At 49.1% G+C, this 16,505-nt stretch overlaps 1 protein-coding gene across 1 annotated transcript in view; it reads right to left on the bottom strand.

The window, feature by feature from the left end:
• Positions 1-15,863, bottom strand: part of LOC142069398 (antigen WC1.1-like) — a 72,228-nt gene extending 56,365 nt beyond the window's left edge. Inside the window, exons 1-2 of the mRNA XM_075120307.1 lie at positions 15,744-15,863; positions 12,233-12,547 (exon numbers count right to left, since the gene is read on the bottom strand). Of these exons, the coding sequence (XP_074976408.1) occupies positions 12,233-12,547; positions 15,744-15,804 (376 nt within the window). The 5' untranslated portion in view covers positions 15,805-15,863. The remainder of the gene's footprint in view (positions 1-12,232; positions 12,548-15,743) is intronic.
• Between the last annotated feature and the right edge of the window lie 642 nt (positions 15,864-16,505).

Below are 16,505 nucleotides of genomic sequence, written 5' to 3' on the forward strand. Positions count from 1 at the left end.
CTTGGAGAGCTAAACTCCACCGAAGAAGTTTTTTGTTAGTTTCCTTGACGGTGTGAAGCCACTTCAGTGCAGCATGGTCGGTTTGCAGGTGGAAACGCCGTCCCCAAACATATGGGCGTAGCTTTTCCAGAGCGTAGACAATGGCATAACATTCTTTTTCAGTGACTGACCAGTTGCTTTCCCTCTCAGACAGTTTTTTGCTGAGAAACACTACAGGGTGGAATTCTTGATCAGGTCCTTTCTGCATTAAAACTGCTCCCACACCACGCTCGGATGCATCTGTGGTTACTAGGAACGGTTTGTCAAAGTCTGGGGCCCTTAGTACAGGGTCAGACATGAGTGTCGCTTTAAGCTTGTTAAAGGCCTTCTGACACTTTTCGGTCCACTGAACAGCATTTGGCTGTTTCTTTTTGGTTAGGTCTGTCAGTGGGGCGGCAATTTGGCTGTAGTGCGGTACAAATCGTCTGTAATAACCGGCCAAGCCTAAGAAGGATTGAACCTGTTTCTTTGACTTTGGGACAGGCCACTTTTGGATAGCATCCACTTTGGCCTGTAGGGGGCTGATAGTTCCTTGACCCACCTGGTGTCCAAGGTAAGTCACTCTGTTTAGGCCTATTTGACACTTCTTAGCCTTAACAGTTAGTCCTGCCTCCCTTATGCGCTCAAGGACTTTTTGTAGATGTTCCAGGTGGTCTGCCCAGGAATCCGAAATATGGCCACGTCGTCAAGGTAGGCAACTGCATATTCTCCTAATCCCGCTAGGAGACCATCTACAAGTCTTTGGAAAGTGGCGGGTGCATTTCGCAGCCCGAAAGGGAGTACATTAAATTCATACAGCCCGAGATGTGTGGTGAAGGCTGACCCTTCCTTAGCAGATTCATCTAGCGGTACTTGCCAGTACCCCTTGGTTAAGTCCAAGGTAGAGATGAACTGGGCCCGTCCCAGTTTCTCTAATAGTTCATCTGTGCGTGGCATTGGATAGTTGTCTGGGCGAGTTACAGCATTTAGCTTACGGTAGTCCACGCAAAAACGTATTTCCCCATCTGGTTTGGGAACTAGAACCACTGGAGATGCCCATGCACTTTCAGAGGGGCGGATTACACCCATCTGTAACATATCCTGGATCTCCCGTTCTATAGCAGTTTTAGCTTGAGGAGACACCCGGTAAGGGTGGACCCTAATTGAGTGAGCATTACCTCTGTCAATGGAGTGGTATGCCTGTTCAGTCAGGCCTGGGGTGGCTGAGAACGTTGGCGCGTAGCTATTGCACAGCTCCTGGATCTGCTGTCGCTGCATACGCCCAAGGGTCATGGAGAGGTTCACCTCTTCCACACCACCACCACATTTCCCTTCGTAGTAGACACCTTCGGGCCACTCAGCGTCATCTCCTCCGTAGGCTGTAAACTGACAAACCTTTAATTCTCTGGAATAAAAGGGCTTTAGAGAATTAATATGGTACACCTTAGGCTTTCGGTTGGAGGTGGGGAATGCTAGGAGATAATTAACAGCTCCCAGGCGCTCCTGGACCATGAATGGCCCTTCCCACGATGCTTCCATTTTATGGGCCTGGAGCGCCTTTAAGACCATGACCTGGTCTCCTACTTTGAAGGAACGCTCTCTGGCATGTTTATCATACCAGGCTTTTTGCTCTTTTTGAGCATCCTGTAAGTTTTCTCTAGCAAGGGCTAAAGAGGTTCGGAGGGTGTTTTGTAGGTTGGTTACAAAGTCCAGAATGTTAGTTCCTGGAGAAGGTGTAAATCCCTCCCATTGCTGCTTCACCAACTGCAATGGCCCCTTAACCTCACGGCCATATACAAGTTCAAATGGGGAAAACCCTAAACTGGGATGTGGTACAGCTCTGTAGGCAAAGAGCAACTGCTGCAACGCTAGGTCCCAATCATTGGAGTGCTCATTTACGAATTTACGTATCATGGCCCCCAAAGTTCCATTAAACTTCTCCACCATGCCATTTGTTTGATGGTGGTAAGGAGTGGCAACCAAGTGATTTACCCCATGAGCTTCCCAAAGGTTTTTCATAGTTCCTGCCGGAAATTAGTCCCTGCATCTGTGAGGATGTCGGAGGGCCAACCTACCCTGGCAAAAATGTCTGCTAATGCCTGGCATACACTTTTAGCCCTGGTGTTGCTTAGAGCTACTGCTTCCGGCCATCGGGTGGCAAAATCCATGAAAGTCAGTATGTACTGCTTTCCTCTGGCTGTCTTTTTCGGAAAAGGACCCAGAATATCCACAGCTACTCGCTGAAATCTAACTTCAATGATGGGGAGTGGCTGGAGAGGGGCTTTGACCTGGTCTTGGGGTTTTCCCACTCTTTGGCACACCTCACAAGACTGGACATAGGTAGAAACATCCTTGCCCATTCCCTCCCAGTGGAATGACCCCCCCCCAAAACGGTCTTTGGTCCTGTTCACCCCAGCATGGCCACTAGGGTGATCATGGGCTAAGCTCAAGAGCTTGGCCCGGTATTTAGTTGGAACTACCAACTGTCTCTGAGGATGCCAGTCTTCCTGGTGTCCCCCAGAAAGAGTTTCCTTGTATAAAAGTCCTCTTTCTACAACAAACCTGGATCGATTAGAAGAGCTGAGAGGCGGTGGGTTGCTCCGTGCCGCCGTCCAAGCTCTCTGGAGGCTTTCATCTGTTTCCTGTTCGGTCTGGAACTGTTCCCTTGATGCTGGAGACATCAGTCCCTCATTGGATTGTGGACCTAGGCTTGGTCCCTCTGGAAGCGACATAGGGGATGGAGCTGTTTCTGTTGACTGTGAACCGCTCTCCGCTGGTGCACTATGTTGGGATTCAGGCTCCGGCTGAGCCTCTTGTGTAGGGTTATCGGCTGCTGCCAGTTCAGGGTCGGTGGGGCCCTCTGGTGTTGAGGTTGCAAGTACTGGATTCAGTGCTGACACGGGGTCTGGTGTTGGTTGTTCGGCTGGTTCCAGTTCTGGGACTGGTTCCGTCTGGGTCTCTGGGACTGGATCCACTACTGCTGTTGCAGACATTGGCCTGGGGTCCGGGTCCATCACCTCTGACTGGGTCCTGATAGAACTTTCCGGAACAGAGCTAGGCCTCACGGCTTGTTTAGCCTGGCTGCGGGTGACCGTTCCCACCCTCTTGGCCTGCTTCACATGATTGGCCAAGTCTTCCCCCAACAGCATGGGGATGGGATAATCATCATAGACTGCAAAAGTCCATGTTCCTGACCAGCCCTTGTACTGGACAGGCAACTTGGCTGTAGGCAAATTGAAAGAGTTGGACTTGAAGGGTTGAATCGTCACTTGGATCTCTGGGCTGATTAAATTGGGGTCCACTAAGGAAGCATGGATAGCTGACACTTGTGCTCCGGTGTCCCTCCACGCGGTGACCTTCTTCCCGCCCACACTCAAAGTTTCCCTCCACTCCAAGGGTATCTGGGAGGTATCTGGGCCTGTGGACCTCTGGTGTGATTCCGGTGCAATGAACTGTAATCTGTTGGGGTTCTTGGGGCAGTTGGCCTTTACATGCCCCAGCTCGTTACATTTAAAACATCGTCCAGCTGACGGGTCACTGGGGCGAGGAAGGTTGCTGGAGAACTGGGTGGTGGGACGATAAGGGGTCTGGAGGGTTCTTTAGGAGGTAGGTGGGGCTTTGGGCGGCCCCCGGTAATAGGGTGTGGTCTGGGGTGGTCCCTTCTGGTCTCCGCTCCAACTGCGACCAGTTTTCTTCTTCTCTGCCACCTCCACCCATCTGGCTCCAATCTCTCCTGCCTCGATTACAGTTTTGGGCTTCCCGTCTAGGATGTATCTTTCTATTTCCTCAGGAACACCCTCTAAGAATTGTTCCACTTGCATTAGGAAGGGCAAATTTACTGGAGATTCAACACTTGCTCCTGATATCCAGGCATCCCAATGTTTCACAATGTGGTAGGCATGTCGGGTAAATGACATGTCTGGTTTCCACCTTAGGGCTCTGAACCTCCGACGAGACTGCTCGGGTGTTATCCCCATTCTGACTCTCGCCTTGGATTTAAACAGTTCATACTTGTTCATGTGTTCTTTAGGCATTTCAGCTGCCACCTCAGCTAAGGGTCCACTGAGCTGCGGCCTCAGCTCTACCATGTATTGGTCTGTAGAGATGCTGTACCCAAGGCAGGCCCTTTCGAAGTTTTCTAAGAAGGCCTCAGTATCAGCACCTGCCTTGTAGGTGGGGAACTTTCTGGAATGGGAAGTGGTACCTGGAGAAGGATTGCTAGGGTTTGTTGGTATATTCTGCTGGGCCTTTATCCTCTCCACCTCCTCCACATGCTTCCTCTCTTTTTCCTTCTCCTCCTCCACATGCTTCCTTGCCTCCATTTCCCTCTTGTGGGCAGCCTCCTGTACCTCCTTCTCCAGCCGCATGAGTTCTATCTGTCTTTCATGTTCCCTTTGTCTTTCCTCAGCCTGAAATTTGGCTAATTCTAGCTGTAGTCGAGCTGCAGATTTGGTCATCCTAACCTCTCTGTTTTTAACTAACTTTACACCCGAGGTTTAGAAATAAACAAACAAAACTTGGCTGTAAAATTTTGCTGTGCTGGAATAGAATATCTATTCTCTGATAGTGATTGTCAGCCTACAGAAAAAGACAATTCCCTTGTCTCTGCTCTGGGCCCAAATTAAAGCAAAAAACCTCCAACTACTTGGAAACCTGCTTACCCAGCCCAAAGAAAAAGCAAATGGGTAGAACACACACCCCCTATTTACTTTTAGGAAGAAAAGAAAAAAAAACAAAACTCTGGGTTGGAAGACTGTGAATTGCAGGTTTTCTTTGCCTGGAGGCAGGGTACTTAACTCCTGCAGGGAAATTCACAAAGATAATCCCCTTTTGTCTCTGCTTGGCCACAAAGCAGAGAAAAAACAAGCTGCTTTCAGTTTCAGCTGCTTTCTGGACTTCCTTTCCAAAGGAAAAAAAATTTCCTTTTTAAAATCTGTATTTCTAGTTCAAAAAATCTCAACTGGATCTCAAATGATTTCAGGTTAATCCCACCACTATGCCACCATGTCAAGGTTCCTCCCCCACTCTGAACTCTAGGGTACAGATGTGGGGACCTGCATGAAAAACCTCCTAAGCTTATCTTTACCAGCTTAGGTCAAAACTTCCCCAAGGTACAAAATATTACACCCGTTGTCCTTGGACTGGCCACTACCACCACCAAACTAATTACTAATTACTAGTTACTGGGGAAGAGCTGTTTGGACACGTCTTTCCCCCCAAAATACTTCCCAAAACCTTGCACCCCACTTCCTGGACAAGGTTTGGTAAAAAGCCTCACCAATTTGCCTAGCTGACTACAGACCCAGACCCTTGGATCTTAAGAACAATCCTCCCAACACTTGCACCCCCCCCCCCTTTCCTGGGAAATGTTGGATAAAAAGCCTCACCAATTTGCATAGGTGACCACAGACCCAAACCCTTGGATCTGAGAACAATGAAAAAGCATTCAGTTTTCTTACAAGAAGTAAATAGAAATAAAGAAATCCCCCCTGTAAAATCAGGATGGTAGATATCTTACAGGGTAATTAGATTCAAAAACATAGAGAACCCCTCTAGGCAAAACCTTAAGTTACAACAAACATACACAGACAGAAATAGTTATTCTATTCAGCACAATTCTTTTCTCAGCCATTTAAAGAAATCATAATCTAACACATACCTAGCTAGATTACTTACTAAAAGTTCTAAGACTCCATTCCTGGTCTATCCCCGGTAAAGACCAGCATATAGACAGACACAGACCCTTTGTTTCTCTCCCTCCTCCCAGCTTTTGAAAGTATCTTGTCTCCTCATTGGTCATTTTGGTCAGGTGCCAGCGAGGTTACCTTTAGCTTCTTAACCCTTTACAGGTGAGAGGAGCTTTCCCCTGGCCAGGAGGGAGTTCAAAGGGGTTTACCCTTCCCTTTATATTTATGACAGAACCACACACCTGCTAAATTTGATAATCCCTTTACAGCCTTGTCACCCAGTCATGCTTCTTCCGCAACTTCAAAGAATGCACTGCCACACCCAGTCTTTTGCAAGAAGGTTTATTTTCTTAAGAGAAGTTAGCAAATCAATAGAAATAAACAAACTTTTTTTCTCATTCCTTGGTCTCAGGGACACCCCCATCCAGGGGTCTCTGGCACTGCTGCTCCTGGCAGTTTCCCAGTTTCAGTCAGCTCTGCTCCCTTCTTGGCCCCTAGCTGCTTCCCTAAGCCCCTGGCCCCTTGTTGCAGGGATACACCACAGGAGCTAACTCCACTCTGGTGTGCCTTCCCCTGCCCAGGATGCAGCCTGTCTCTGTCCACCTTCCCAAACTGCCCACAAGCAGCCCTTTTAGCCCCAGGTGTAGCCCGACCCTCTTTAATTTACTGGATTGGACTCACCTACTCTGCTCCAGGGTTTCTGACTTAGCCTACCCACAGGGACCAGCTACCCTGTGAAAATCCTCTTACAACCCATTCACCCTTATGTAGCACCCCTTATCCATCCAATTACCTTCTTTAGCATCAATCTCCTCACAGGATTTGATGGACAGGCCTGGGTTCTTTTGAATCTCGTCTCCAGCTCAGCAGGATGCAACTTCCTTATTTTCTTCCCATATGAATTTATTTGGCAGTGCATCCACTCTCTTCGCTCCTTCCTAGCAGGGTCCCAGGGCAGTTGGAAGGAAAATTCTAACCAGAAGGTAACCCCCACTTACTTGCCAGATAGTTAGAGACTCTTAAGAAATAAAGCAGACACATATAGTATATTCAACACAGTAGTTATACTAAACAGGAAGTAAATATAGCACAACACGGTAAAACACTGCTCTCAGGGTCACTGGTGCCCATGCTGAAAGTACCCATTAGTTTCCCATGAATCTAAATTCCTCAGTCACTGCACGGGGGCTGATGATCGCTGCTCTCAGGCATCCTCTTCATGCAGGAATCAGGCTGCTTCTGCTCCCGGGATTTCCCCTCATCACAAAGGGGTGCAGTGCTCAAGGTGCACATTGCAATAACATTACTAAAAATCCAAACTTGAGTCTCCTACCCTAGTGCTCAGACAAACTCGCAGTAGGCAGGCAGCGTGGACTCTCAGTCAGAGCAAAGTTTGCCAGGTGGTGGTGGATTTTCCCTAGGTAGCTGAAGCACTAATTCAGCCTGGCTTGGTGGGGAATATTCCCAACAAAACTCTTTAACCAGGGAGTGACCTTGAAGAGGGAAAGGCCCAAGCTGAGGGATGTTGCTGCCCAGGGGCCAGTTCTCTGGGCCTCACCACCCAGCCAGTCCTGGCCTTTCCATAGCTGGCTCCAGACTGCTCCAAATTGGCTTCTCCTCTCTCCAGTGCTGGGCATCTCACTTCCTGTTGGTCAGACTCACTCCTGTTCCCAGGCTTTCTCTTGTCAGTCACTTGATTCTGCCCCCTTCCTTTCGCTCAGACATGGCCCCTCCTCCTAGCAGGGAGCTGGTGGCCACCCAGACACAACTGCTATCCTCCCCGACCTGACACGGCACCTATCACTCTAAATAGTGTCTCTCCGCTCTCCCTCTTGGTTGCCTTACACACACTGAGTCTGCCCCCTGACTCCCAGGAACAGTGCCTCTTCCTGAGGTACTAGCATACAGAGTCCCATGAACCTAAGTAAACCCATCATTAAAAACACAGACAGCCTTCATCTCCCACCAGGTGCATTAATGAGGATTTTTGTTAGTGAATTTTAATTTAATTCCACAGTCACTGACATGCAAAGCTGTCTGTCCACAGGCAGTAAGGAGAGTCTAGCCTTCATTGCAATGAATGAACAACAGCCTCCTAGCTCTGAGAGCACCAATGACAATAAATAGTGTGAGAAATGTTCAACTCGAGCAGTGACTGCAGGTTTATGTGCACACAGAGATCTCTGTCCTCCATAGTGCTTTGTGTAGGAAGCTGCACTGGTGTAAGAGTGGTGTAAAGTGGGCCTTACACATCACCAGTAGTCAACTGCACCCACTTGCCACCTCTAAGCTGATTTTTGCCGGTGAAACATAGGTGTAGTTGAAGCTAGACCAGCTGGCTCTGTGAGACAAAAGGCACGGTCCAAAAGGGAGCTGTTAGCAAAATCCATACTGTGCTTATTTCCAAATGAGAGCCTGGATGTAAATGGATGGTGTAAACTGGAGAAGCCACAAGGCTGCTCTAAAGAGAAGTGCAAAGCTGGTGCACAGGGATCCCATTCAATAACAATATCTAACAATGCCATGCTGTGTGTTGGCCTCTCTGCTCGCCTCCTGTACTCCTGGTGTGTACAGGGTTGCTGCCTGGTGTGTAGATGAAGGGAATTGTGATGCATTTCCCTTGGTGCAATACAGGTAATTGGCCAGATAGGTTTTGTGTGGGTGCAGGGTGTGAAAGCCACGGAGTGGCTGTGCAGACAGGAGAAGTGGGAGAGAGGGAAAGTAGCAGAGCACCTGAGCTGATTACTGACTGTTAAAGTGGGGTCTACCAACATCCAGCCAGTGTTTGTCAGGGGTGGGAGGGTCATTGTGCAGGCTAGTACATGTGAGCATTGCCCTAGCACAGACTCAGCGTAACTTTACAGCAGTTGCGTCTAGGCAGCAGAGCTCTCAATCTACCAAGGGCCAAATGTGGTGCCAATGTGTGATAAAGACCCAAAATGAAGGACAAACACTGAGCATTCATGCAGGGAACTTAAAATGCCAAGGAATCTTTTCCTTTAGTGTCAATGTCTCTTTCTGTAACCTCAGGTAAATAATTGTCAATAATTATTCCTGAGGTAAATAATTGTCAATAATAACTGTGAGGGGACACTCAGTTCATGTGTCTCATTGGTCGCTTCCGTACCAAGATGAGTTAGAGGAGGTACACTGGAGCAGGAGGGATAGAATGAGGGTTTCTCAGACAAGTCAGGTTTCATTTCATGTTTATTCAGCATTTACAAGGTAAGTGCTGGTGCCTAATTCCCTGATAGCCGGTCAAGTTCCTTTGTACCCTCTGGATCCTCCCCAAATCCTCCAAGCAGCACCAATAGGCCCAGAAGTTCAGGGTTTACAAGCCCAGAGCTGCGGCTGCAGAGACAAGAACAGGCCCAGCAGGGAATGGGGGTGTGGCTGCCAGGCTCCCACTTTGGGCTCCTCCCATTATACAAAGGAGCTCCTCTCTGCACTTGTGCATTTCTGGTATAGAAACAGTGGAAATAAGGGTGGTGCAGCTCAGGCAGTTACACCTCAGCTGAGACACTGCAGCTGCAGAGCTCACTGCACACGGGAAACCCAGAATGAAGCCCAGAGAGAGACCCTTCACCTCGGCCCCGGTAGATCCATGCACCTGTGCTGAGCCTGGCACAGAGACTGAGAGGGGAGCCAATGCATCTCCATGTGCTGAGGGTTACTCCACTTTAGGGCCTGTTGAGGAGGCCCCCACTGTGCCCGGCGTATTTCTGAGGGAAGGTGGGTGGTGGAGGCTTATGGTGACTGTGGCCCCTGTGTTCTGACACAGGGCCAAGAGGGCACAGGGGAATCATAGAATCATAGAATATAAGGGTTGGAAGGGACCCCAGAAGGTCATCTAGTCCAACCCCCTGCTCAAAGCAGGACCAATTCCCAGTTAAATCATCCCAGCCAGGGCTTTGTCAAGCCTGACCTTAAAAACCTCTAAGGAAGGAGATTCTACCACCTCCCTAGGTAATGCATTCCAGTGTTTCACCACCCTCATAGTGAAAAAGTTTTTCCTAATATCCAATCTAAACCTCCCCCACTGCAGCTTGAGACCATTACTCCTCGTTCTGTCATCTGATACCATTGAGAACAGTCTAGAGCCATCCTCTTTGGAACCCCCTTTCAGGTAGTTGAAAACAGCTATCAAATCCCCCCTCATTCTTCTCTTCTGCAGGCTAAACAATCCCAGCTCCCTCAGCCTCTCCTCATAACTCATGTGTTCCAGACCCCTAATCATTTTTGTTGCCCTTCGCTGGACTCTCTCCAATTTATCCACATCCTTCTTGAAGTGTGGGGCCCAAAACTGGACACAGTACTCCAGATGAGGCCTCACCAATGTCGAATAGAGGGGAACGATCACGTCCCTCGATCTGCTCGCTATGCCCCTACTTATACATCCCAAAATGCCATTGGCCTTCTTGGCAACAAGGGCACACTGCTGACTCATATCCAGCTTCTCGTCCACTGTCACCCCTAGGTCCTTTTCCGCAGAACTGCTGCCTAGCCATTCGGTCCCTAGTCTGTAGCTGTGCATTGGGTTCTTCCGTCCTAAGTGCAGGACCCTGCACTTATCCTTATTGAACCTCATCAGATATCCACAGTTTCTGGGGATACTGTCACTGAAGATGGTAAAATGAAAAGGAGGACTTGTGGCACCTTAGAGACTAACAAATTTATTTGAGCATAAGTTTTCGTGAGCTACAGCTCACTTCATCGGATGCATTCAGTGGAATTCAGGGTGGTAAGTGAGTGGCAGGGTGTGAGGGGAGACACACAAAGCACTGACCCCAGTGATCAGATGTGACTTCACCAGTGGTGGCGATCAGGGATTTGCAGAGAGATGCAAACTGAGCTAATCAGAACAAAGAGGTGTTGTCGCTGTTCAGCCAGCTGCAGCGACCAGTGTCCTACACTGAGGGCAAGTCTACAGTACAAAATGTAGTTGACCTAAGTTATGTGAATATCTAGCCGCCACAGTAACTATATCGCTTTTGTGTGTCCACACTACGCTCTTTGTGTTGGTGGTGCACATCCTCGCCAGGAGTGCTTGCACCCATGGGCGATGTTTGAGCCGCCCGTTCAGGGAGCCTAGCCCCCGGCCCTGCCCCTTCTGCCTGGGCCCCCCCCCCCGTCCTCCATCCATTCTGCCCCCCCCCACTCCCGCAGGAACCTTGAGCCCCTGACTGTGGTTGCTGGCCCCCCCGCTCCAGCCCCGGGCTGCCCTGACCAACCCTCCCAAGCACCCCCAGCCCCAGAGCACCGGGGGCCCCAACTGGCCGGAGTCCTGAGCCCCAGGCTGGCATGCGCTAGCCCCAGCCCCCTCGGGGAAGAGGAGCAACCTCCCTGGGCTGAGGACATTGGGAAGCGTCAGGAAGCAGGAGGGGGTTCAGGGTGGAGTGTGGGTGGGGCCATGCCTGGCTATTTGGGGAGGTTCAGCCTCCCCTGGCCTTCCATACCCCCCGCCCCTGCTTGCATCAGTTTAACTATCAGTGTGGAGCATTGTGGGATGGATTCAGAAAGGCAGCAACAGTCAATATAAGCAATGCAGTGTCCACACTGACAGTGCGTAGACCTAGCTGCATAGACCTAGCTACATAGACCTAAGTGCTACACCTCTCATGGAGGTGGAGTTGTTATGTCGGGGTAATGGGCAAGTTACATTGGCAGGAGCTACATTTTAGTGTAGACGCTTATGGAATTAGGTCAACGTAAGCTGACTTACATCAACCTAACTCTGTAGTGTAGACCAGGGCTTAGTATTACACGTGTCAGGGCTGTTTTTAACAGTCACTCTCTTTAGACCTGTGTGCAAACACAGCCATTTTAACAGCACAAGCTTTGATGAAGCCAGGTTATACATACACATTTATTTCCCAAGTGCAGAGGGATCCAGATGCCGTCTCCACGACATTATCCTGTGGGTAATTCTAGCTCACCCTGCATGGGAAGGCAGCCAGGTGGGCTGCGGAACAAAGAGCTACACGTCATGTGGGAGTTTCCTGCCTGACCCTGGGGGGATTCGGGGAAGGAGGGAGCTGTGTGGAGCAGTGGAGTCAGTTTTTGCCCCCTGCACCTATCCCCAGCTGGTTTGGCCCCTCCCACTTGCCATGGTCAGGCTCAGGGCTCCTCTCCTGCTGCCTCAGGGAACTCTGGGGAAAACTCCACAGCACTCGTCCCACCGGCTCCCATCCCAGCTCCCGCAGCCACAGGCAGGGTCACAACTGCTGCTCCCCTGGGGAGACACTGGGCTTCTATACACAGGCACCTACCAGCACAGACCTGGTAATTGTGCTTTGCTCCACCCCACCCTTACTCCATGACAGCTGCCTGACCTGCCCAGAGGATGAAACAGCCTGCTCATCCCCAGTCTACCAAGGGGAGCTCAGGGAGAGACTGGTCAGCTCCACACAGACCTCAGTGCAGGACACCGTCCAGCTCTGAGTCACCAGGAATGTCACATACTTTGGGTTCAGTCCCTTCTCCCTCATAGGGAGTTTCCTACAGGGGCAGGTTGGCAGAGTTCTTACCTGAGCAGATCACTCCGGTATCAAAAGAACGACGGCACTGGATTACATTCCATCCTGCATGTCTGCAGTCCCAGAGAGCTGACTCATCACCATCACAATCAGGTAAAATCAGCCAAGTTGGTCCAGATCCTTCTCCAAAATGAGCATTACCAAGGGCACTGACAGCAGGTCCACATCCCAGCTGCTTACAAACCACCTCAGCATCTTCCATGTCCCAGGCGTTATCACACACCGTCCCCCACTGATCCTGGTGTTTAACCTCCACTCTCCCAGCACAGGGGCTGCTTCCATTCACCAGCCTCAGCTCATCAGCACCTTCAAAGAGACACAGAGCAGAGTTGCAGACAGCACAGAGCCCATGCCCTCTGGTTTGGAGATTATCACACAAGGGCCCTGGGCTTTACTCCCTGATATCCCAGTCAGGCTTGTCACTGGGGAGGCAGCATGAGGTATCTCCTCCCCTCTGAGCTCTCTGGGCTGGTGAATGCTGAGCACCATCACTGCTGTGTAGTTCACCACCCTCCCTCACCACCCAGTCTCCTCATTCCTTCTCCCCCACCACTCACTTGAAAACATGTTCCCCCACCCAACCTCTCCCTGGCACCAGCTCCTCCAACCATCTCCAACAACCTCTCCTGTCTGGAAAGGAGTGTGGTGTATTGAAAACTGTTAAAATGCCAACCTGCTGCCACTTTAAGAGGAAGGGACTTCCTGGCCCTGTTTGCAGGCTAGGGATGGAGCGCTTTGAAAGGAAGTGGCAATCTAGGTAGGGTAAGTTGTGCCTCTCTGCCTTGTGGAGCACCCTGCTTTGTCTCTCTCTGTTTTGGGGTTCTTGTATGTGAGGGTTCTACATTCTAAGTTATAAAGTTGTGTTACATTGCAAACTTCCAGAAAGAGTATTTCATATATTTATCTAACTTCTCTGTGTTTCTGCTGTGAACATAACATGGAGAGCCAGACATATCCCACTATCCTGCTCTCCCTCCCCTCACACTTGCTGCTGCTCTGCCCATTCAGTGCCACCCCCCCACACACACACATACAGCCCACCTGCCACTCAATGTTACTTGCCTTCCTCCTCTGTCTGAGTCACTGTTCCTCCCAGACCCCACCCATTCTACCTGCTTCAAATTTTTAAATGTTTTCTCAGAAGGAATTAGAGAAAATGTTTTTCCCCATCTGCATTTACCTGCTGGTTACAAAGTATAAGTGCAGATTCATCTGTGATGACTATTTTATACCCCGTTTTTATAAAGCACATTCCCTCTCCAGTAACAGGGGCTGTAACTCCATCCTGGGGGGCAGGGGACATCAGAACCCTCAGAGCAGAGAGCTCCCGCTAGCTGCAGTTACAGCTGTATAGTGATGGGAAGCTGTGGGGAGGGGGGCACTGTTCCATACAATCTCATGGTGAAAACAACCCCTTCCCCAGAGCACAGTGACTATTATGGGAAGTCCAGGAGCTCTGGACCCACCTCCACATCCCTCTTGTTCAGTGGTTCTCAAATTTGTGTACTGGTGACCCCTTGTTGAAGGGATTCATTCTGTAACCCTGAGTCAGATTAAGTAACTTGGTGTCTCTTCTGACCCTTCCCCGCTCTGTAGGAACGCATGTGTTCGGCTTGGAACAAAAGAGTTGACTTTGATCATTTTAATTTATTTAAAGGTTTTTTCTATCTGGTGAATTTTATCTCCACATTCTCTCTCCACCTTCAATCACACAGGTAGGTATTGTTCCCATTTTACAGAAAGGGAACCTGAGGCAGTGAGAAATTAAATGAGATTCCCCAAGGTCACACACTAAATCTGTGGCAGAGACAAGAACAGACCCTAATCGCTGGATTCCCAGTGCAGGATTTTCACCATAGAAACATCTGTAAGTTACACAGGGGGCACAGGCTGTGCACTCATGTATTCCATGGTGTCCTCGCCACAGCAGTGACTGGGGGATAATTATTATTATTTCCTTTTAGTGCCAGTCCCAGAAGGGCATATCCACTGCAGCATGTTTGCTCTCTGGTTTCAGCAGCCACCATCATGTTACACCTGCCCCTTGCTCTTTGTGGCCCAAACCAGCAAAGGCTGTTAGTCACGGGGCAACAATTTCACAAAACCATTTCTCTTCTGCTGCAATTTTTTTTTGTTTTGTTTTTCTAAAGTTTTAACAATCAAAGATGAAACCATTAACCTGCTGAAGTGTCGGTTTCACCACTGTGAGACATTTGGGTGGAACCAGAATCCAGCCCGTTTGTAGGTGTCCATTTGTAGATTTGTAAAGTGTCCTGTTAGTGAGGAAGGGTGGCAGGGAGTTCAGCAGCCATTCTAAGCTGCATTTAAATCCAGCTGATAAACATTCTCATGGACTGTTGGGTTATGAGCTTTTAACTGTTCACAAGTGTGAGGTGGACATTCCTGTTCTACATGGAGTCAAATTTAAAGACAAGAAAAGGAAGGTTGAAACCAGCCTCTCTTATTACTCTGACCAGACTGTTGACCAGCGGAGTCCAGGGCTGCCTTCTCTCCCTGCAGGGTACGAGTTCCACCCATTGTAGGTAATGGGAGTCACTCCACACTGCAGGGAGAATAGGGCCCCCTGGTTCAACATGGCGCGTGCCATGGAGATTTGGTTACCCAGGAATCCCAGTGGAATTCTCTGCGTTTTCACTCTAGTAAAGATCAGTTTTATCATGAGATCAAACTCCAGCTACTTCTGTGTAACTTTCTTGGGAAGTTCAGGTACAAACCCCCACTTCAGAAAATGTCCTTGCTCCGGACTCCTCAGCACCTACCCTCCGAGGCACAGAGACGTTGCAGAGCTATCTGTGATCTCTACATACCAGCTGTGGTACCGCAGTTTGTCTCTAGCTAAATATTTGAGGTTTCTAAAATCTGACTTTCATCTTCAGCTTCACCTGTTCACACTGCAGCTACAGAACAGCAGCGTCTCAGACTGCAGCAACTCACAGAAACAGGCTGCTACTGAACAGTTCAGTGTCCTGACAAGTGCATCATTCAAACCCTGCTGAAGATGGCCCGGCACGTTGGACGCACACAGGACAGCAGTGTTATTTTAAATGGCATGGAGTGTATATCTGGAATTATTCACAGGTTCCATACACAGGCACAGAGCTGGACGGGCGATGAGGCTGGAAGTCATAATATAGAAGCCCACTCTGCTTTTCTTCTGATTAGTTATCAGGAATTTCTAAGCACTGAAGCCATTAGTTCACTAAAAGCAACTCTGGGCTCACTGTGCCACAAGACTGGGGTATTTTATAAAGCACATGGTCTGGGACTGGGTCAAATCTATGATTATTGCAAATATATAAACCTCCTCTCTCAGAATAACCAATGGATGAAAATCAGAAACACAAATTTACTTTAACCTCAACTGCCTGCTTTCCATTTGCTTCCTTGACTTCTGGAATAAAACACTATTTCTAGTGGATTAAAACTTTCTTCCTACTTCTCCTCTGCCCAGCTCATCCAGTGAAATAAAGCGGGCACTTACCCATGGTGTCCTGAAGAAAGAGGAGAAGCCAAAGCAGCTGAGTGGAGAGATGTCCCTTCATTGCCGGACGGACTTGCTGTCCCCTCCTGACACTGCACAGCCAGCACGGAAACACTCTGCCAGGGCTCCTCTGTGTCTGACAAGTGACAACAAAGCAGTGGCAGGGAAATATGTAGATTCAGATGCTGGCATCAGCTGCCAGAAGGAACCAATAGAAACAATATTCACCTTTTTAGACATTATCAGAGAGTTTATCTAAATTTTTATGCAGCTAAAACATCCAATACAATTCTAAAACTCCAGCTCTTACCATATATGAGTGACGAGTCCGCTTCTGATGTCATCTTTGCTTCAGTCTCGGATCATCATGTAACCGCCCTCCTTGGTGCAGGGCAGAACTGTTTGAAAAATGATTTTGTCTGATTAGTTAAATAACTCTAGAGCCAAGAATGCTGCTCATTTGACAAACTAATTATGAAAACAAATGTGGAAATAAAGAAACCTCTAAAATTGAACCCCACAGAGCTGTGTGTGTCCAATTGTAGCCAGGCCACTAAAACCACAGAGCTGGGATGTTACCACTGGGGTCAGCTGTATCCAAAGGAGAAGGGACCAACCCCTGCTCCCTTTGTGGAATCCAGACTGCTCAGGGCTTCCTGAATGGCAGTGGTACATTAGTGGTAGGAGTGTGTCATGGAGCTTCCTTCTTCAGATGTGACCATCAGTGGCAGCAGAGTCTCAGAGGGCTTCCTGTTCACCATG

This window comes from Caretta caretta, chromosome 1 (genome assembly GCF_965140235.1).
Source record: "Caretta caretta isolate rCarCar2 chromosome 1, rCarCar1.hap1, whole genome shotgun sequence".
Classification (NCBI taxonomy): domain Eukaryota; kingdom Metazoa; phylum Chordata; order Testudines; family Cheloniidae; genus Caretta; species Caretta caretta.